The sequence below is a fragment of the Microcaecilia unicolor genome, chromosome 1 (assembly GCF_901765095.1).
Source record: "Microcaecilia unicolor chromosome 1, aMicUni1.1, whole genome shotgun sequence".
NCBI lineage: Eukaryota > Metazoa > Chordata > Amphibia > Gymnophiona > Siphonopidae > Microcaecilia > Microcaecilia unicolor.
This window is the reverse complement of record NC_044031.1, coordinates 213,555,519-213,577,287: the sequence shown is the minus strand read 5'-3', so window position 1 is coordinate 213,577,287 and position 21,769 is coordinate 213,555,519. Positions and strand designations below refer to the sequence as shown.

General features: G+C 45.4%; 1 protein-coding gene across 1 annotated transcript in view; it reads right to left on the bottom strand.

Annotated features, from left to right (window-relative positions):
- The window catches only part of AOAH (acyloxyacyl hydrolase), a 213,672-nt gene that overhangs the window by 165,965 nt on the left and 25,938 nt on the right, over positions 1–21,769 (bottom strand). Inside the window, exon 4 of the mRNA XM_030204112.1 lies at positions 21,135–21,234. Coding sequence (XP_030059972.1) covers positions 21,135–21,234 — 100 coding nt within the window. The remainder of the gene's footprint in view (positions 1–21,134; positions 21,235–21,769) is intronic.

Sequence of the window (21,769 nt, the reverse complement as noted above, 5' to 3'; positions counted from 1 at the left end):
TTTTGACTCCAAAATGCCTTCAAAAGCAGGATGGGTTAGAGGGAGCATGGTGGAGAAGGCCACCTAGGTGTATTGCTGTGCTGCCGCTGCTCTATAGAAGACAGGTTTGGGTCGAAATATGGGCGTCTTTCTCTTTCGAAAATAAGCTGGATGGTGTATCTGGATTTTCAGAAGGCGTTTGACAAAGTTCCTCATGAAAGACTCCAGAGGAAATTGGAAAGTCATGGGATAGGATGTAGTGTTCTATTGTGGATTAAAATTTGGTTAAAAGATAGAAAACAGAGAGTAGGGTTAAATGGTCAGTATTCTCAATGGAGAAGGGTAGTTAGTGGGGTTCCCCAGGGGTCTGTTCTGGGACCGCTGCTTTTTAACATATTTATAAATGACCTACAGATAGGAGTAACTAGTGAGGTAATTACATTTGCTGATGACACAAACTGGCTCATTTTCAAAGCACTTAGCCTCCCAAAGTTCCATAGAAACCTATGGAACTTAGCCTCCCAAAGTGCTTTGAAAATATGCCTCAAAGTTATTCAAAGTGGTTAAATCGCGGGAGGATTGTGAAAAATTACAAGAGGACCTTACGAGACTGGGAGACTGGGCATCTAAATGGCAGATGGCGTTTAATGTGAGCAAGTGCAAAGTGATGCATGTGGGAAAGAGGAACCCGAATTATAGCTACGTCATGCAAGGTTCCACGTTAGGAGTCACAGACCAAGAAAGGGATCTAGGTGTCGTTGTTGATGATACGTTGAAACCTTCTGCTCCGTGTGCTGCTGCGGCTAAGAAAGCAAATAGAATGTTAGGTATTATTAGGAAAGGAATGGAAAACAAAAATGAGGATGTTATAATGCCTTTGTATCGGTCCATGGTGCAACCGCACCTCGAATATTGTTTTCAATTCTGGTCGCCGCATCTCAAAAAAGATATACTGGAATTAGAAAAGGTGCAGAGAAGGGCGACGAAAATGATAAAGGGGATAGGATGACTTCCCTATGAGGAAAGGCTGAAGCGACTAGGGCTCTTCAGCTTGGAGAAAAGCGGCTGAGGGGAGATATGATACAGGTCTATAAAATAATAAGTGGAGTTGAATGGGTAGATGTGAAGCATGTGTTTATGCTTTCCAAAAATACTAGGACTAGGGGGCATGCGATGAAGCTACAAAGTAGTAAATTTAAAACGAATCAGAGAAAACCTTTCTTCACTCAACGTGTAATTAAACTCTGGAATTCGTTGCCGGAGAATGTGGTAAAGGCGGTTGGCTTAGCAGAGTTTTAAAAAGGTTTGGACGGCTTCCTAAAGGAAAAGTCCATAGACCATTATTAAATTGGACTTTGGGAAAATCAACTATTTCTGGGATAAGCAATATAAAATGTTTAGTACTTTTTGGGGATCTTGACAGGTATTTGTGACCTGGATTGGCCAGTGTTGGAAACAGGATGCTGGGCTTGATGGACCTTTGGTCTGTCCCAGTATGGCAATACGTATGTACTTATGGTTTACATATATATCTTACAGATAAAAGTATGCCCATTCAACAATGCGCAGTTTATTCACATGCCTACTGAAGAGGGGGTCCAGTGGACGGCAGGACCAGGGGAGATGCAAATGGCAAACAGGCCTCTGGGACAGATTTAAACAGAACATTTTTTAAAGAAGGAAAACCCAATGTCAAAGTTCTCAAAAAGCCCACAGTCCTCTCTGCAGATGGAAAAGTCAATAACTCAGTTAAACCCTCTGAATTCAAACTAAAGATTTTGACTTAAAAATCAAAGAACTTTAAAATCAATGTTTACTTATTGTTAGCCAATGAAAATCTCTGTAGATGAGAAAGACGCTATCAAAGTACCCAATCCCAATAATCAATCTAATAGCTGCATATTGCATCAACTGTAGGTATTTTAACTGCTTTACTGAAGCACAAGAATAAAGAATGTAAGTCTATGGCTGGCAAAAAATGGAGTTTATAACAGGCACACAATGAACAATTGTGAAATATAAAGTGACTAAGTGACAAACTGGTGACTTACTTCATTGTGTCACCCAGTCCTCCTTGCTGATTTTTAATTAAATAGATCTGTAGCAAATCTGTTTAACTTTTTTTTTAATGAATAATCCCAAAGCAAAGCTGTAGTTCTGAAGCAGAAAGGCCCCTGACAGGTTGAGGCAGGATGTGGGTGGCTCTCACTTGTCAAAAATAGAAAAATAATTTCCACATTGTACCATGCGTATGTCCCAGTGTTTTCCTGCATGCTAGGCTAGCAAGCTGAAAAGACTATAGATTCCTGAATATGTACCAACTTCTCGTTCTCAGATCACTAGAAAGAAATGCTAGCAAAATGTCTACAGATATTTTCAGAAAAGTCTTTAAGACAATATCCAGCTCATTTTCAAACCAGAAGGGCGCCCATCTTCCAACACAAATCGGGAGATGGGCGTCCTTCTCTCAGGGCCGCCCAAATCGGCATAATTGAAAGCCGATTTTGGGCAGCCCCAACTGCTTTCCGTCGCGGGGACGGCCAAAGTTCAAGGGGGCGTGTCGGCAGTGTACCGAAGGCGGGACGGGGGCATGCTTAAGACATGGCCGTCCTCGGCCGATAATGGAAAAAAGAAGGGCGTCCCGGACGAGCATTTGGCCGACTTTACTTGGTCCCTTTTTGTTCACGACAAGCCTCAAAAAGGTGCCCAAACTGACCAGATGACCACCGGAGGAAATCGGGGATGACCTCCCCTTACTCCCCCAGTGGTCACCAACCCCCTCCCACCCAAAAAAACAAATTAAAAAACATTTTTTTCCAGCCTCAAATGTCATACCCAGTTCCATGACAGCAGTATGCAGGTCCCTGGAGCAGTTTTTAGTGGGTACTGAAGGCACTTCAGGCAGGCGGACCCAGGCCCATCCCACCCCCACCCGTTACACTTGTGGTGGTAAATGGGAGCGCTCCAAAACCCACCTGAAACCCACTGTACCCACATCTAGGTGCCCTCCGTTACCCTTTAAGGGCTAAGGTAGTGTTGTACAGTTGGGGTAGTGGGTTTTGGGAGGCTCAACACCCAATAAGATAGCTATGCACCTGGGAGCAATTTGTGAAGTCCACTGCAGTGCCCCCTAGGGTGCCTGGTTGGTGTCCTGGCATGTGAGAGGGGACCAGTGCACTAGAAATGCTGCTCCTCCCATGACCAAATGGTTTGGATTTGGTCATTTTTGAGATGGCCGTCTTCAGTTTCCATTATAGGTGAAAACCAAGGTCGGCCATCTCTAAGGTCAGCGATCTCAACATTTTGGTCGACCTAAATGTTGAGATTTGGCCATTTCCGACCGTATTATCGAAACGAAAGATGGCCGCCCATCTTGTTTCGATAATACGGGATTCCCCGCCCCCTTCACCAGGGCGCCCTTAAAGATGAGCGCCCAGTTCGATTATGCCCCTCCACATTACCCAATCAAACACCAATATTATATGTCAACATTCAAGTACTGCAGAGAAGTGAGATGAAGGAAATTTAGAGTAGAATGATAGTAGAGCACATTTGTTCTGTCTATTGCTAGTACAGTGCCAAGCATTGTATTAAAATCCAGGAAACAGAGACCCACGCAGACCAAGAACCTGGTGTATGGGGGTGTGAGTACAGCAAAAAGCACCAAGAGCCTTCAGAAACTGGACACGGTTCTTTTTTATTATTCAGAAACAGGACACAGTTAAGTAAAATAAAAAAGAACTATGTCCCGTTTCTGAAGGCTCTTGGTGCTTTTTGCTGTACACTGGACTTTTTTCTGTACTTTGAACCCTCTCTGTGCTGTTGATATGGGGGTGTGAGGTCATATTGTTATCACTCCAAACGTAAAATGAACATTTCACACTTTGTTCCATATGATGAAACATAAAAGGTGATCCTAATAAATAAACACCAGAAGTGAAGATAGGAAGAGGGATGATCATGGACTGGAGGGGGTGAGAAACTGTGATGAGGGTGTGGAGAACATTGAGAGAGTGTCAGCAATGGTGATACAGGAGGGAAAGTGGAGTTGTGATGGGGTACTGGATTGTGTGATAGAAAGCCAGAACCATTTGATTGAATATTCCTGGGAAAATGATATGAGAGTAACTAAGAAAGAGGCAGTGAAGGGAAATAGTTGCTAACAAGCCTTTTTGAGAAATGCAGTAAGCAAATGAAGAAGAAGGAACTGAGCCAGAGAAGGAAGAGGGAGTCCACCAGAGTAATTCTGGATGGGGGGAGGGAGTGAGAATGTCATAACAGGAAGGCAGCGCTGACCTAAATCCAAATCTAAATCATGAAGCTAAGCAACTAGGAAGTGATGCATCAGTCTTTATGTGGTTTGAGCGAAAGCTACATACCTGTAGAAGGTATTCTCAGAGGACAGCAGGCTGATTGTTCTCACATGTGGGTGACGTCCAACAGCAGCCCCAGATCAGAGATCTTCCCTAGCAACAACGTTTGCTAGCCCTCACATGCGCATGCACAACGCGCATGCGCGACCGCCTTCCCGCCCGCAACGAGAGCATGCTCCTCAGTCCAGTAGAATAGCAAGACAAGGGAAGAGACAACTCCAAAGGGGAGGTGGGCGGGTTGGTGAGAACAATCAGCCTGCTGTTCTCGGAGAATACCTTCTACAGGTATGTAGCTTTCGCTTTCTCCGAGGACAAGCAGGCTGCTTGTTCTCACATGTGGGGTACCGGGATCGGAGACCTCACCACGGGTGAGGAGCCAGCCGCCGCCTCTCTCAATGGCACCGGCGGTGCAAGCACCCCCGGTACCGGAGCAGACGGGTGTAGCAGCTCTTCCAGGATCCCTGGAAGGATGGCATGGAGGCTCTCGTTCAAAGTGGCTGTCAAGGAAGGCAGTGGGACCGATACAGGCGATGAGCTGAGAATCTGCCTGGGGCGCGGAGGCGGTACCGGGCTGTCCGGAGCAGAGCGCATCGACACCTCTTGTATGGAGGGCGAGCGTGCCTCCCGGCATCGACACTTAGCGGGTGCCGAATCCTTCAGCGTCCCAGAGCTCTCGGTACCGTGACGGGAAGGCAACCGATGACGATGCTTCTTTGCCTTCGCTCGAAGCACGTCACCGGAAACCTCCCGGTACCGAAGAGGAGGACGTTGAATCCAAACGCCTCCTTGGGGCCGGGTCCGAAACAGGGGGGCCTGTACTGCAGGAGCCTTCGAGGCAGGCGGAGACCTACTCGAGGGCTCACCGCTACCAGCAGGGGAATGGACAGCCCTCACCTGCGCTCCTGATGACGATGCACCTTCTGACGACATCGATACCTCCGATGACCTCGGTACCGCAGGCATCGAAGTACCGGACGAGGCTCCGAACAAAAGGTTCCACTGAGTCAATCTCGCTGCCTGGGTCCTCTTCTTCAACAGAAGACAGAGAGTGCAGGCTTGGGGACGATGACCAGCCCCCAGACACTGAAGACACGAAACGTGCCTATCAGTGAGCGAAATCGTCCAGCCGCACTGCATGCACTTCTTGAAGCTGCTGGCAGGCTTCGATGACATGGGCGGAAAAATCACGCCTGCGAAATCAAAATTTACGATGATGCCAAAAAGAGAGCACCAAAACAGGGAAAAACCCGTACGGGCGGCCAAAAAGGCAGCTTCCAACGAACGAAAGAAAACTTAATGGGACAAAACTAAGAAATACAGGAAAAGCTGTTTTTTTTTAAAAACAAGAACACGATCGGACTACTCCGAACACTTTCCGAAAGGAAAAACAGCAAAAAACGCACGAGAGATCTCCTTGAAGCGCAGAACCACCGTAAACAGCCGCCCTGAGCCGTGGAAAAAAGAAGACTGAGGAGCACGCTCTTGTTGCAGGTGGGAAGGCGGTCGCGCATGCGCATCGTGCATGCGCACGCGAGGGCTAGCAAACGTTGTTGCTAGGGAAGATCTCCGATCTGGGGCTACCGTTGGACATCACCCCACATGTGAGAACAAGCAGCCTGCTTGTCCTCGGAGAAAGAACACTTCATTCAAGGTTCCTCAAACTCGCCAGTATTCTTCTTCCTCTCATAATCCATTCACTCTCCCTTACCTTAGTCACTCATGCCTTTCCAACAACCATACTCCAATCAGTTCCACAAAGTACACAAGAAAATGTCCACTTAACTCTCCTTGGGTCTTTCAGAACCAGATAGTTAACTTAGTCCAAGATGGTATCATGTAGCCGTGCTCGGTCCAGCCTGGTTGCTTGAGGGCGCCCGTTTCCGGCCTCCCTGGACTTTCTGCCACGTGGGCTGCGTGCTGTTAGAGGGGTCACGGCTACGGGTGACCCCTCCCATGCCTGTAAATCTGTACATCCCAGCTCTCTAAGAGCTTTCCACGCTCCTGCAACGGTGTGAACCTTCTTTGCTTGAGAGCCCATTGTAAATTGTAATCCAAAAGGAAATAGCCAGCGGTATCTAGAGCCCACTTTTTGCAGATAACCAGTTACCTCCTGCAGCTCTTTCCTTCTCTGTGTAAGCTCAGTAAAAGAAATTAATAAATACCTGGGGGTTCAGAACAGGAGCTGGCATAAGCTGTGAACAGCTGGACTGGCTGGCTGGCTGTGAGTGAGGGAGAATATATATTGTTTTTTTAGCATTTGGGGAATGAATGGGATAAATGCAGGTGAGCTTTGGGATCTGGCTGAAAGGGGAGTTGGTTTGAGGCTGGATTATAGAAAGGTGCAATTTCGAGGGGGCTGCACATCTTTGAGCAGCTGTTTTAATATTCTAAGAGTTATATTTGATAGAGGGAATTTAGGGGAACTTATTAAGTGATTAATGTGGAATTTTAGTAATGGTTTGGTTGTTGTTAAGCAGGAAAAGGTAGCATTTTCAGGGGGTGACGGATTTTTAAAATCTAAACTTGTGAAGAGGTCTTAAGAGGTGTGTTACAGGAGTGCAGCAAGTGGGGAAGAGGTATCATATTCGGGTGCTAATGTTGCCCTCTTCCCCTGCTCTGAAGGGATGTTTCTTTAGTAAATAAGTGATGACAACCCTCCTTTGTCCGTAGTCGTGCCAGGAGAGTGTTCATCAAGCTCCCGAGCAGGGGGAAGCAGGTCACAAAAAACTAACCTCGTCCCATCACTGAAACAGGGGCGGGAGGAAAAGAAACTAATTACAGGATTATGCTGATCAGGAAGAATCCAATCCAATCTTATAATACAAAGATTAGTTTATTTAAGAAATTAGAAATCAAGAAAAATATTATTATCAAGAATTTCAACAACATCTACTTTTACAGTTGTAATGTCTGGTTTTTACCTTAAATGAACATTTAACTAAATTAACTCTAGTTCTATTGATTTATTAACAGGTCGGACTTGCTCTAGTCAACACAGATAATTATCAGTTAAGTATTTCATGTGATACTTAAAGATCAGACGTTAGAACTTAAGTACTTAATAATTGTCAAGTAAAAGAATTTGATGCTTTGTGTCTATTTCCTCCTCTTTCAGGTTACTGCTCCCTTCCTCTCAAGCTGTCAAGGTAAGTATATTGTTTTTCTTTCTTTTCTCTATTTCCCCAGAATTATTCCTTTAGGGATTTCTGTCACTTAGCTGTTGGTTTGATGTTGAAAGTTGCAACACTTTCTTGCGTTGGGGCCCGGATCATTGAGGTATTTTCTCTTCTTCTTCCGTTCTTCTCCCTACACCTCTCTCTTAAAACTAAAATAACTGGAAGCAAGACCCTCTCTCCCTGAAAATTGCCAGCACCCTTCAAGAGATATTAAACAATGTTGCAATACTGTGGCCAACTTCTCTAATCCAAATAAAATTAAGTAGATATTCTCTTCTAACACCTAAGCTGTACTGCAATTCCCTATTCTGGGTGCTGCGGTGCTTAGCTGTCACTCACTCTGCTCAAGATTCTCTCTCTCTCTTCAATCAGTGAACATTCTTTTCACCTCTCCCTTAATGCTTAGTATGGAGGAAACTCCTACAGCCTCCTTCTTCTCTCCTTTGAAACTAACACTGGGTTTTAACTTTCATTCCCCCTTTATCTGTAGCAGTCCTCTCTTTTTTACTTACACACCCTTCCCCTTTTACTCTTTTCCAATCATTCAACAGCCACTTTACACCAGACAGACTTCCTGTGCACTCTTTCCCTATTACTCCCCTTTCTCTTTCCTCATTCCCACACTTTTACCTTAGCAAACCTACTTTCCCCTTACAAATGCCCTCTAACCCTCAACTCTCTCTCAGAGCTCACTCACAACACACCCTTCTTCAAAGCCACAGGCACCACACAACTGCCACAAACCCCCGTTTCCTAGGAAACCCCTCCTTAGCTTCCCATTCCAAACCCTTCTCAAAATTCCAAGCTACATTGCTGACCGGCGGAATGTTCGCCAGCACAAGTAAATCCCCATTTTACAACTTTGTTTTTTTCTTCTTTCCCTAACCCCATGTTACACTAACATATTGAAGAAAATATCTTATCCCATAAAGTCTATGGGAATTCACATAGGCGCCCCGTATAAGAGGCTTGGGGAGGCTAAGCCTCCACAGCCCAACCAACCGTGAAGTTTTTTCCCCTGCTGCCTCCACCCCGCCAGCTGCACGCTTGCCCGCTCCCCAGCCAGGTCGTCGACCATCTCTCCCATCTGCCCTCAGCTCCCCGATAGGCAGTCCTCGTTTCCTTCCTGCCCCAGCCCCCCCGCCCTACCTTTAAATATTGTATTTTTCCTGCGTGCAGCACCGGCATTGAAGTCAGCAGCAGGCTTATCTCGGCTCCAGAATCCAGCCTTCCTTCGCAAGTCGCATGATGGCTCCGCCCTCGCGGAAACAGGAAATACGTCAGAAGAGGGCGGAGCCATCATGCGACTTGCGAAGGAAGGCTGGATTCTGGAGCCAAGATAAGCCTGCTGCTGACTTCAATGCCGGCGCTGCCCGCAGGAAAAATACAATATTTAAAGGTAGGGCGGGGGGCCGGGGCAGGAAGGAAATGAGGGCTGCCTATTGGGGAGCTGAGGGCAGATGGGAGAGATGATCGATGACCTGGTGAATGGAAGGGGGGGGGGAGAGGAGAGGAGGGTTGCTGCACATGGTGGATGAAGGGGATAGGAGAGGGCAGGGTTGCTGGACATGGGTGGATGGAGGGGACGGGAGGGGAGAGGAGGGTTGCTGCACATGGTGGATGAAGGGGAGAGGAGAGGGCAGGGGAGAGGAGGGTTGCTGGACATGGGTGGATAGAGGGGAGGGGAAAGGAGGGTTGCTGGACATGGGAGAGGGGAAGGCAGGGGAGAGCAGAGTTGCTGGACATGGGTGGATGGAGGGGAGGAGAGAGGAGGGTTGCTGGACATGGGTGGATGGAGGAGAGCGGAGGGTTGCTGGACATGGTGGATGGAGGAGAGAAGAGGGTTGCTGGACATGGGAGAGGACAATTATGGATTTAAGCTCCACCCCTGGCCCCACCCCCTAACCCCGCCCCCTTTAGCCTCCCCAAACAGTTGGGCCACTGACCGCCTATGCATATATATATATTTGGGGGGGGGGGGGTCAATACATTTTTTTCTTCTCTGTTCCTTTGAAAGACATTGCTTTTGAACTACTTAAATAGTTAACTGAGAATGTTTTTTTTTGTAAGGAAAGACTGTGAAACAGAATCTTCTTAAGAATTCTTTTATGAAATTCCTTATCTAGAAGGAGGGTCCTGTAATTAAAAGAAAAGCAACTTTCTGAGAGAGAGGGAGAAATGAACTGTAACACGTGGAGGGGCATAATTGAACGAATTATGGGCGTTTATCTCCGAGAACGGGTCCGTGAAGGGGCGGACCGAACCGTATTTTCGAAAAAAATAGACGTCCATGTTTTATTCGACAATTTGTGAGCTGGGCGTTTTTGTTTTTCAGTGATAATGGAAAATGAAAGCGCCCAGCTCAAAAACGAATAAATACAAGGCATTTGTTCGTGGGAGGGGCCAGGATTCGTAGTGCACTGGTCCCCCTCATATGCCAGGACACCAACCGAGCACCCTAGGGGGCACTTTTACAAAAAAAAAAAAAAAAAGGTAAAGAGCTCCCAGGTGCATAGCACCCTTCCCTTGTGTGTTGAGCCCCCCAAATCCTCCTCAAAACCCACTGCCCACAAGTCTACACCATTACTATAGCCCTATGGGGTGAAGGGGGGCACCTACATGTGGGTACAGTGGGTTTGGGGGGGGGGGTTGGACGACTAAGCATTAAGCAGCACAATTGTAACAGGTAGGGGGGGATGGGCCTGGGTCCACCTGCCTGAAGTCCACTGCACCCCCTAACAACTGCTCCAGGGACCTGCATACTGCTGCCAGGGAGGTGGATATGACATTTGAGGGTGAAAATAAAAAGTTGTGAAACATCATTTTTTTGTGGTGGGAGGGGGTTAGTGACCACTGGGGGAGTCAGGGGAGGTCATCCCCGATTCCCTCTGGTGGTATTCTGGTCATTTAGGGCTCTTTTTGAGGCCTTATTCGTGAAAAAACAGGGTCCAGGAAAAGTGCCCTAAATTCTAGCTACAAACGCATACTTTTTTTCCATTATCGGCGAAAGGCGCCCATCTCTGTTCGGGTGATAACCATGCCCCAGTCCCGCCTTCACCATGCCTCCGACACGCCCCCGTCAACTTTGTACGCTTCCGCGATGGAGTGCAGTTGAAACGTCCAAGTTCGGCTTTCGATTATACCGCGTTATTCGTTTTGGGAGATAAACGCCTATCTCCCAATTTAGGTCGCAATATAGGCGTTTTTGTCTTTCGATTACAAGCTGGATAGTAACATAGTTTTTAGCAACTGAGTGATATAAACACTGTAATGTATTTTAAGGTTAATGTTACAATTGTAAAAAAATACTGCATTTAGAGAATATGATTTCATGAGAGGATATTAACAGGTATTCTAGGTAATTTTGAGAGCTTGACTCTACTTCTAAAGAAAAGCAGCTTCAGAAGTTTTTTCTTATGCCATGGGGCAATAAAGAAGTTTCTTTTAAACGAATATGTGTTTATTTTTCTTAAGGGTTATCATTTTTTCAGTGCTAACACTGTTTTTTTTGTTTTTTGTTTTTTTTTTTACTTCTGAAGCGGTTACGGGTGGATGTATGTCTAATCCAGGGGAGGCTTGCTTACCACCTTCCACTGTGACACTGGTAGCTTTGCTACAGTTGGATGAAGACAGTGCAGAAACTCAGAGGGCGCTACATCTAGAAGGTGGCCCTGGCCAGGTCTTGGTAGCTCTGGATTTTGCAGTTGTTCCACATTACGTCCCCATGGTTCTCGCTCGTCTCCACACCTCCACTTTCACCAAGTAATTATGAAAAACTATGATGTCTCTAGGCAAATTTCCCCTCTGGGGTCCCATACTCCTATGGGCCCTATCCAAGGACACAGGGGTTTGCGTCAGGTCTCCATTTTGAATCTCTCCAGTTTGTAGAACTAGGGCACAAATCTCTTTAACCAGTTTTGTACAGTCTTTATACTGCTCGCCCTCTGAGATGCCCTTAAAACAGAGGTTATTGCGCCAGGACCTATTCTCCAGGTCTTCCATTGCGTTCTGTAGTTCTTCCCCTGCATGGCTCTCTAATTTCAGTTCTTCTTGCAGCCTCAGTAGTTCCTCGGTTTGACTATCCAGTTTCTCTTCCATTTGCTCTATTCGGTGTCCTGGCTCCTGGACCTCTCTCCGCGTTTCTGACACTGCTGTTTGGATATCTCTCTGCCCCCCCAAATCCCCCCCCCCAAAACCCAATACCCACAACTCTACACCACTACCATAGCTCTAAGGGGTGAAGGGGGCACCTACATGTGGGTACAATGGGTTTTTTGGGGGGGTTTGGAGGGCTCACATTTACCACCACAAGTGTAACAGGTGGGGGGGGGGGGGGGGGCCTGGGTCCGCCTGCCTGAAGTGCACTGCACCCACAAAAAACTGCTCCAGGTACCTGCATACTGCTGTCATGGAGCTGGGTATGACATTTGAGGCTGGCATACAGGCTGGCAAAAAAATGTTCAAATATATATTTTTTGGGGGGTAGGAGGGGGTTGGTGACCACTGGGGGAGTAAGGGGAGGTCATCCCTGAATCCCTCCGCTGGTCATCTGGTCAGTTCGGGCACCTTTTTGAGGCTTGGTCGCAAGAAAAAATGGACCAAGTAAAGTTGGCCAAGTGTTCGTCAGGGACACCCTTCTTTTTCCATTATCAGCCGAGGATGCCCATGTGTTAAGCACGCCCCAGTCCCGCCTTCACTATACTTCCGACATGCTCCCGTGAGCTTTGGTCATTCCCGTGACGGAAAGCAGTTGAGGACGCCCAAAATCGGCTTTTGATTATGCCGATTTGGGCAACCCTGGGAGAAGGACGCCCATCTTGCGATTTGTGTCGAAAGGTGGGCACCCTTCTCTTTCGAAAATAAGTCTGTAAGTCAAATAAAAGAAAAAAGAACAAGCCCCAATACAAGCTACCCGCAAGTTCAGAAAAAACCCACAACATCAAAAAAATAAGCCAAATTCGCAGCAAATAAGCTAGGTTGGCAACAATGGAAGAAGGTAGTAGAGGAGGGTCTGAGCAATGAGATACCATAGTAGAGAGGGACAAAAAGAGAAGAACCAGTGAGACTGAAGCTGCACTGCTCATGGGGGGGGGGGGGGGGGGGGTGGAGAGGGGGGAGAAAGGAGCAGAATGGAGCTCAAGGGTGAAAAAAGTACCCTGCCCTGGGGGCCAGATCTGAACTGGGAGCAGAAAAAGAATGAAGAGCCACTGCTCCAAGGGATGCATCCAGTTCACAGGCATTAGTTTGGGGACTTCCAATGTAGAGTATATTTCATTTACCACCTTTCAAGAACTCTAGTTTTCTAAAGCTATGCCAGTATTATTCTTCCATCTTAAAAGTACATTCATCCATCAGAACTCCCTATTATATAAAGCGTTTCTAATAGGTAAAAAATGCATTCTAATCAACTGGGTTGCACAAGCAGCTCCTACACACTGGCAATGGCATAACAGGCTGCACGCGTTATTATTACTAGAATTAAGAGATGTTCATCTTATATTTAAGAGACAAAGAGAGTTCTACCTAATTTGGCAATACTATATATATGCCCTCGCACCACGTGCCCGTAGTACTATTCTTAATCAATTGGGTGACCCCCGTCTACACATAGGAGAGAGGCCGATACCAATGTAGGTGACCGTTGATTCCCTTTAATGAGGAGGAGTGACACTTATGGTGGGAGGGGGGAAAGGGGCGGGAGGTTAGGAAGGGGTGGGTAAGATAATTGAGGTTCTTGTTCTAGGTTTTAGATTAATAACAGCAGGGTATATTGGGGGCTCTAAGAGGGTAATGTTTGATGAAGCAGTGTTATCTCTTTAAACCCTAGTGGTTAGTTGCATAGATGAGAAAGGGGTACTTAATAAGGGAATAGGTATTTTCTGACATGCCAGCTATAAAACATTGTTGAAAGGTAATAGTGGTTGATGTTGAACAGTTTGCCCTTTTTATATGTTTATTAAGTTGAACCTGGTTTTTATTAAGGCTGTAAGCTGGGGGAGGGACCACAAGAACAAGGGTTCCTTCTCCGATGTATTAATTTATACTAAATTACCAGATGCAGCTGGAATGGTTGAGGTGCGGGGAGTCCAGGGGCTTAAACTTTCGAAAAAGGGCCTGTACACAATTATGACATAAAGGACCTCTGACACTATACTTCTCTGCTTTGAAAAATTGGGGGGAATAGTAAGGGTCGGGGGGAGGGCTAAGAAAGGGGGGAGGGGGACATATGAAAAATAGTTGATGGCACATGCTCTCATTTTGAATCTTTTTGTGTATTTATGAATACTAGAGTTTTCTACTACGCTGTACAGTATGGTTTTTGGATATGTATTGTGAGTTGAACCATCAATAAAAATTGTTGAAAAGTAAAAGTACATTCATCCCTCTTAGCTCATCAAGCATTGCCCACATATGTTATACAGACATGTGAAATCCAAGAAAGCCCAGTTTCACACAGGTTCCATTCTTGTGAATGGCTAAATCAACGAATCACAGCTCCATTATTCTTGAGCAACGCATGATACATGCATGAAAACTCTTGATATACTTCCTATACTGTATACCTAAATGCAATTCACATATGCATAAACACACATACATCACATACGAGACATTAATAAACTGGACTGACAGCCAGTTAACTCAAGTGGTTTAAAGCTGAATATACGCAGTTATTGTTGACAGATCAACCAGATATTTTTTCAACCAGACTAAAACTGGTTACCTTTATTTATTTATTTTATTTTTGTTACATTTGTACCCTGCGCTTTCCCACTCATGGCAGGCTCAATGCAGCTTACATATACAGGTACTTATTTGTACCTGGGGCAATGGAGGGTTAAGTGACTTGCCCAGAGTCACCAGGCGCTGCCTGTGCCTGAAGTGGGAATTGAACTCAGTTCCTCAGGACCAAAGTCCACCACCCTAACCACTAGGCCACTCCTACACTATAGAACTAATACCCAGACCTATTCAGTTAAAGAATAACTGTGCCCTTCCTCCCAGCAAGCCTCTCTTCCCTCCCTTCTGTAAGATGCATTCTCTGTGCACGCTGTGCAGAAGTATTCATGAAGCTCCATAGTAACTGCACTCATAAGAACATAAGCATTGCCATACTGGGACAGACTGAAGGTCCTTCAAGCCCAGTAGCCAATCCAGGTCACAAGCACCTGGCAATATTCCAAAAAAGAAAAACAGATTTTATGCTGCTTATCCTAAAAATAAGCTGTGCTAAATCCTACTGAAATAAACACTTGCTGTCCAATAATCAGCACTATTTAACTGGCCAGGAACAGCTTCTGGCCAGTTAAATTGCACTTAACGGCTATCCGCAAACATTCAGCAGGGGATAGCCAGCTGTCTCCCTCTGAATATTCATAGTTAATGCATAGCATCTATCCAGCTAGCCGTGAATATTTAGTACATCGCCACTAAGTTTGGCGCCCAAATTGGGCCACCCAAATAGCAGGCCTATGTTGGGCAGCTATAAAGTTAACTGTCCAGCGCTGAATACTACATAGCCAGTTAAGTTTAATCTGGCCAAAAAAGGCCCTTGGATATTCAATGGTGGTCACCGGAAATGGCCCAGCACTGAAAATCCAGGTTTAGCGCCAGTGTCGGGCGGACAGCGCACTGCCCGGTGCCAGCTGAATATCGGCCGGTTGAACTCTGATTTCATGTTGCTTCTTTTATTATTTGTTATGTTAAAGCTAAATGTCCATTATTCGTTGTCATGACTGATGGTAAGCCCTTGGGTCGCAGCAGGTTGACGCTACCTACCCAACCCTGATGACTGGCTAGGCACCAACTGGTGGTGGCGAGACACCTGGGCAAGGCTGGACTGGAGACAAGGCTGGTGCTTGTAGACAAGGGTTGTGCTGGAACTGGACCCAGGAGTAGAAGCAGGAACTGGACTGGAAGCTGAAGCAGTGCTTGGAACTGAAGCTTGTGCTGAGAGCTACAGCTATGCTGGAGCTGAAATTTGAGCTGTGAGCTTGAACCATGGCTGAAAACTGAAAGACAGGACTGGAGTTTGGAAGCAGAAGCAGGACTGGAGCTTGAAAGCAGAAGCAAAACACAGGTAGTAACAGAAGACAAACAGGAACAAGGCTGCAATACACATTAGAGAACTCTAGGAGACATGTTGCAAAGGCACTGGTTGGGAGGCAGGAACTTCCTTAAATACTACCAAACAGGAAGTAACGACATTAGCCAGCATCCTCTTGAAGAGTTATAAAGGAAGTAAAGGGTTTCCAGGAAGTAAACATTCTTCTTGGCATGAAATGCTGCTGGAGAGCATAGAGAACAAATGAGGGGCATTTGGTATTTGTATTTGGGTGAATAATATCTTTCATTATTTGTTTTCAGCTGAATAGTAAAATTTGTTATTCGGTACAGCTCTATTAAGGAATGTTATCACTCTTCAATGACTCATGCACAGCTGCTAATAGTTGCAGTAGTCCAGTAGTGCTCAGATTGTTCTGTGCTTCCCCTCCCTTTTCCCCATAGCCAGTTGGGTTTGCATGAGATATATCTGTGTGCATATTCATTATAAAAATTCTGAATGCCCAACTGGCAATACTACTTCCAGTAATACTGTGTGTAGGTTTCTACTTGTAATCTCTGATCCTTGCTTGGCCAACACTGAAAATGTCCAAAATGAATGGCCATTTTCCAAAGTGAAACATCCAACCTTTGAATGACAAAAAAAACAGGGATATATCTATCTGGCATAATTTTTTAAATATGGCCACAGAGACATCTCTGCAGAATAGAGGAGTAGCCTAGTGGCTAGTGAAGTGGAATTTAAACCAGGGGACACAGGTTTAAACCAAACTGTAACTATTTTTTTTTCTTTTTGTAAATGTGATCCCTCCAAGACCTGAAAAATACCTACTGTATCTGAATGTACACCACGTTAATAGCCTTCAGGCTTGCAGGTGTTTTAAGTATTTAGGTACAGTCAGTGCTTTTTTTTGTAGGAAAAAAGGTACCGGTACTCATTATGGGCGGGGTCACCATCTATGGTTCCACCCCTATGGTTGCCGCACCCCTCATACCAGCCATGACACATATAAACAGGCATCATTGAAAATACTATACTAGTATAGGAGAAAAAAAACACAATTTTTTTTCATTAGAAATAATTTCGGTAAGCTGTTACAGGTCCAGTGTACCCAGTGCAAAGCAAGACAGCAGAATGGCGCCTGAAGCAGTAATGCGTTTAGAGGCTCTTGAATTTTCGTCTGGAGGAGTTTGTCGCTAAGAGTTTTTCCCCTGTCTGAGGATGGGGAAAAGAAAGGGGAAAACTAAGACACTTACCTCCTCGAGTCTGGCTGGGGTCCCCCCTTCGTGCCAAACAATGGAGAATTTGGGGCTGAAAACGCTGGGAGAGCAGACACTTGCCTCGATGGGTTCCGCATCTTTTGATGTGGACCACAGCTTAGAAGGAGTGTCTCTGAGCCCTCCCTCAATCACAGCTTCTCCGTGACCTGGAAGCAGTACTGGGGTGGCTAGCTCACAACAAACGGGGATGCCCGGAATGGGTCAGCTCTCATTTGTAGAGAGAGGAGGTCCCGCTTGCCCTTCATTCCCGGGGAGAATATCAGCAGAGGAAATGCAGAAGGTTCAGCTTTCCTCTACTCCCGTTCAGGGCTCTGCAACCACGACCGAAGGTTTGATGAGACCAGCTGTGGTAACGGTGGAATCGATCTGGGATGCAATCCAAGGTTTGAACTTAACTCTTTCTACATTATCTTGCTCCCTTAAGGGAGAGATTACAGAACTTAAGCAATTGAATCAGAATCTGTCTGATAATGCTCATGATCAAAGAAAAAAACCTGAGGAATTAGAAAGAGAAGTGGTACAACTGAAAAGTGTTACCTCTACGCTTATTCCATTTTACGAGTCTCTCTCTTTTATATCAGGAAAATCAAGGACTGGAAATAATCTGAGATTTTTGAATTTTCCAAAATCACCTTTAACACCTTTATTAGATATGCTTAAGAAGTACTTTGGGGAAATATTGCGGATTCCAGCTGAGGGCTATCCGCCCATAGTTAGGACCCAATATATAACAGGGATTTCAAGACCTTCTAATGAACAACCACAGGATGATACGAATTTAACTGACTTTCTGGAAAGTTCCTTTGATGTTGTAACGGAAAGAACTACTCTCTTAGTGACTTTTGCCTTAGAGCCGGACAGAAATAGCATTTTGCATTCTTATTTTCGTCACATTAATGAGCTATTTTTGGGGCTAAAATTCGAATTTTTCCTATTTAGCAAGGGATACACAAAAAAGAAGGAGAGAATTCTTGGAATATAAACCAAGAGTCCTCAACTTAGGAGGTTTGTTTGAGTTAAAATTTCCTTGCAGGTGTCTTGTGTCTCTTGAAAATATTAATTATGTTTTCTTTAATCCCCCAAAATTGCTAGAATTTATTACCTCTAAAGAAAGGCAAAGGTTTCCTTGGAAGCATCAACTGGATAATTACGCTGTATTCGGTTGCGGGTTTTAGTCAGCTCCCTACCGCTTCAATGATAATATAAGATTTTTTTTCTTTTTTTCCTAGTACTTGGATCAATATATAGTGGACTAAATTAAGGGGAATTTTCTAGAATAATTTTGAATTATTTTCATGTAAAAGTTTTCATATATTTCTAACATTTATGTTATGATATAAATGTAAAAATTAAAAAAGAGATTAAACATAAGACAGCAGATGTAAATTCTCAAATTGGACATATTCCAAACACTAAAATGAAAATAAAATGATTTTTTCTACCTTTGTTGTCTGGTGACTTTGTTTTTCTGATCATGTTGGTCTCAGTCTCTGATTCTGCTGCTCTCTGTTCTCTTAACTTCGTTTCCAGGGCTTCCTTTCCATTTATTTCTTTACTTTCCTCCTTTCTTCTTTATTTCTTGCCCTACATCCATAAGTAAAAGCTGGGTCCTCCGTGGAATTGACTGGAGGAGGTATAACGTGGATTCAGCTTTTGCCTATTTTCTCCATCCATGTGCAGTTTTTCTCCTCTCTTCCCTGTCCCTCATTTCCATCCACGTGCATCTTCTTTTCTCTTTCCTACCCTCCATTCATGTCCACCAGCATTTGTCCTCTCTCACATCCCTTGTGTCCATGTCCAGCATTTCTCCTCTCTCCTGCCCTCCATCCATATCTAGCATTTCTCCTCTCTCTTCTCTCCCCTGTATCCATATCCAGCAATAATTCTCTCTCCCCCCTCTCCTCCATCCAAGTGTAGAATTTCTCCTCTCTCCCCTGTCAACCCCTCCATCCATCCATGTCCAGGAATTTCCCCTCTCTCCCCTGCTCTCCTTTTTATCCATGTCCAGCAATTCTCCTCTGCTCTCTGTCCTTCCCTCAATCCATGTCCAGTAATTCTCCTTCCCCTCATCCTCTCCTGCCATCCATGTCCAGTGATTCTGTCCTCTGCTATCCATGTCCAGTGATTCTCCTTTCTCCCCTGCCCGCCCCTCTCATCCATGTCCAGCGATTCTCCTCTTCTCCCTGTCCTCTCCTGCTATCCATGTCCAGCAATTCTCCTTCCCTCCCACCCATCCTCCTCCCACTGCCTGCCTGCTTGAGAGTCCAGGGCCCCCGGAATCAGCCAGTACAAGGCCCAGCACAAGAACTAACGAGCCTTCGCACCAATGCCACGAGCTCGGGAAGACCCTGTTAGTTCCACCCTCTCTGAACATCATGTTGCGTCAAAGGGGTGGTACAAACAGGGCCTCCACGAGTGGATAGGTTCGAAGGCTGAGTGTACTGATTGATCGGGGACCCGGACTCTCAAGCGAAGAAAACAGGAGCAGTGAGAGGGGGGACTTGGGAGGTTAAAAAAAGGTGTCGGTACACTGTACCGGCGCATACCGGCACAAACAAGCACTGGGTACAGTTGGTATTTTTCTGTTTCTAGAAGGCTCAGAATATTTAAAAGAATTGCAGAAGAGAGATTTGAACTTGGATTTCTTGGTTCATAATCCACTGTACTAACCACTAGGCTACTTCTTTGATCTGCTTATTACTTGGTTTGGAATGGTCATAATATCTGCAGCTGACATAGAGCCTGGTTCTTTCCAGCTTTGATTTTCAGGGGAAAGGAATGGGGTGGGGGGGGGGGGGGCGGTCAGCAACCACTGGGGATTAAGGAGGGGTCATGCTTTAATCCCTCAGTGGTCAGCTGCTCAATTATAGAAACCTTTTGAAATTTGGACGTGACTGAAGCAGGTCTAGAAGATAAAAACATCCATTTTTAGACATGGACATTTCTTCCCATTTGAAAATCCCTGTTGGATGCCCTACTTTTGGGCCCTCCCTAGTCTTGCCCCAAATACGCCCACAACACCCCCCCCCCCCTTGCTATTTGGACGAACTGCTACTACTACTACTACTATTTAGCATTTCTATAGCGCTACAAGGCGTACGCAGCGCTGCACAAACATAGAAGAAAGACAGTCCCTGCTCAAAGAGCTTACAATCTAATAGACAAAAAATAAATAAAGTAAGCAAATCAAATCAATTAATGTGAACGGGAAGGAAGAGAGGAGGGTAGGTGGAGGCGAGTGGTTACAAGTGGTTACTAGTCAAAAGCAATGTTAAAGAGGTGGGCTTTCAGTCTAGATTTAAAGGTGGCCCAGGATGGGGCAAGACGTAGGGGTTCAGGAAGTTTATTCCAGGCGTAGGGTGCAGCGAGACAGAAGGCGCGAAGTCTGGAGTTGGCAGTAGTGGAGAAGGGAACAGATAAGAAGGATTTATCCATGGAGCGGAGTGCACGGGAAGGGGTGTAGGGAAGGACGAGTGTGGAGAGATACTGGGGCAGCAGCAGAGTGAGTACATTTATAGGTTAGTAGAAGAAGTTTGAACAGGATGCGAAATGGATAGGGAGCCAGTGAAGGGTCTTGAGGAGAGGGGTAGTATGAGTAAAGGGACCCTGGCGGAAGATGAGGACGGGCAGCAGAGTTTTGAACCGACTGGAGAGGGGAGAGGTGACTAAGTGGGAGGCCAGCAAGAAGCAGATTGCAGTAGTCTAAACGAGAGGTGACAAGGGGTGGATGAGGGTTTTGGTAGAGTGCTCGGAAGGAAAGGGGCGGATTTTACGGATGTTGTAAAGAAAGAAACGACAGGTCTTGGCAATCTGCTGGATATGAGCAGAGAAGGAGAGAGAAGAGTCAAAGATGACCCCAAGGTTTCGAGCTGAGGAGACAGGGAGAATGAGAGAGCCATCAACAGAAACAGAAAACGGGGGGAGCGGGGAGGTGGGTTTTGGGGGGGAAATGAGAAGCTCGGTTTTGGTCATATTTAATTTCAGGTGGCGTTGAGAACTGCAGTGTGAAACCTCCAAAATCAGGATTTGGACGTTTTTAGCAGATGGATATTTTTAAAGACATTTTAAGACAGCCATCTGCTTTGAAAATGAGCACCATAGTGCACTACTCTGTTGTGTGCACAGCAGCTGCCTTGCCATTTTGCCTGTTGGGAAAATACATGAAAATTTCAGACATAAATATTTGAATCCAAGCCCTCTAACTATCTGCCAAGCCTACGGTATGATCTGATAAATGAAGGTGGAATCAAAGCTATCTAACCTTTGGAGGAGGATAGAGATGACAGTATGGCAAACCTGGCTGTTTTCTGCATAGGTTGAGAGCATGACACACCACATCTGCATTTGCTTTAGAGGTAAACCTGAGGGGAAACAAAATAATTGAATAAGAAAGTAAACAACCTGGCATAAATAGGAACATAGCAGTTGGCAGGCTCCTACATTCAGTCTCACTGTTTTCTCCTTAAGGTTATCATCGTTCATGTTAAGTCTGACTTTGACAAGATTAATCTAACATAGGTGTCCTTCACTGGGAAAAGGTGACTAAAGTCGCAGATCCAAAATGTTGAGAATGGCTGTTTTTTTAATGTCATGGGTCCATAAGCAGTCTGCAAAAGTTACATGTTTGAACTTCTGTAACTTTTTTAATTTTTTTCACATAAAAGGATGGGCTTTGGACTCTTGTGTTACAAATTGTTTGCTCTAACAGAATTCGTTAAACCTCATTTTTGTTTCTGTAGACTTTAGTCACCTTTTCCAAGAGATGGTCACATACGGTAGAATTTAAGGGGTCCTTTTTCAAAGCCGTGGTAAAAAAACGGCCTGTGGTAGTGTGAGCACGTCTTTTGGGCGCGTGCTGGGCCATTTTTTACTGCGATTGGGGAAAAGGCCATTTTT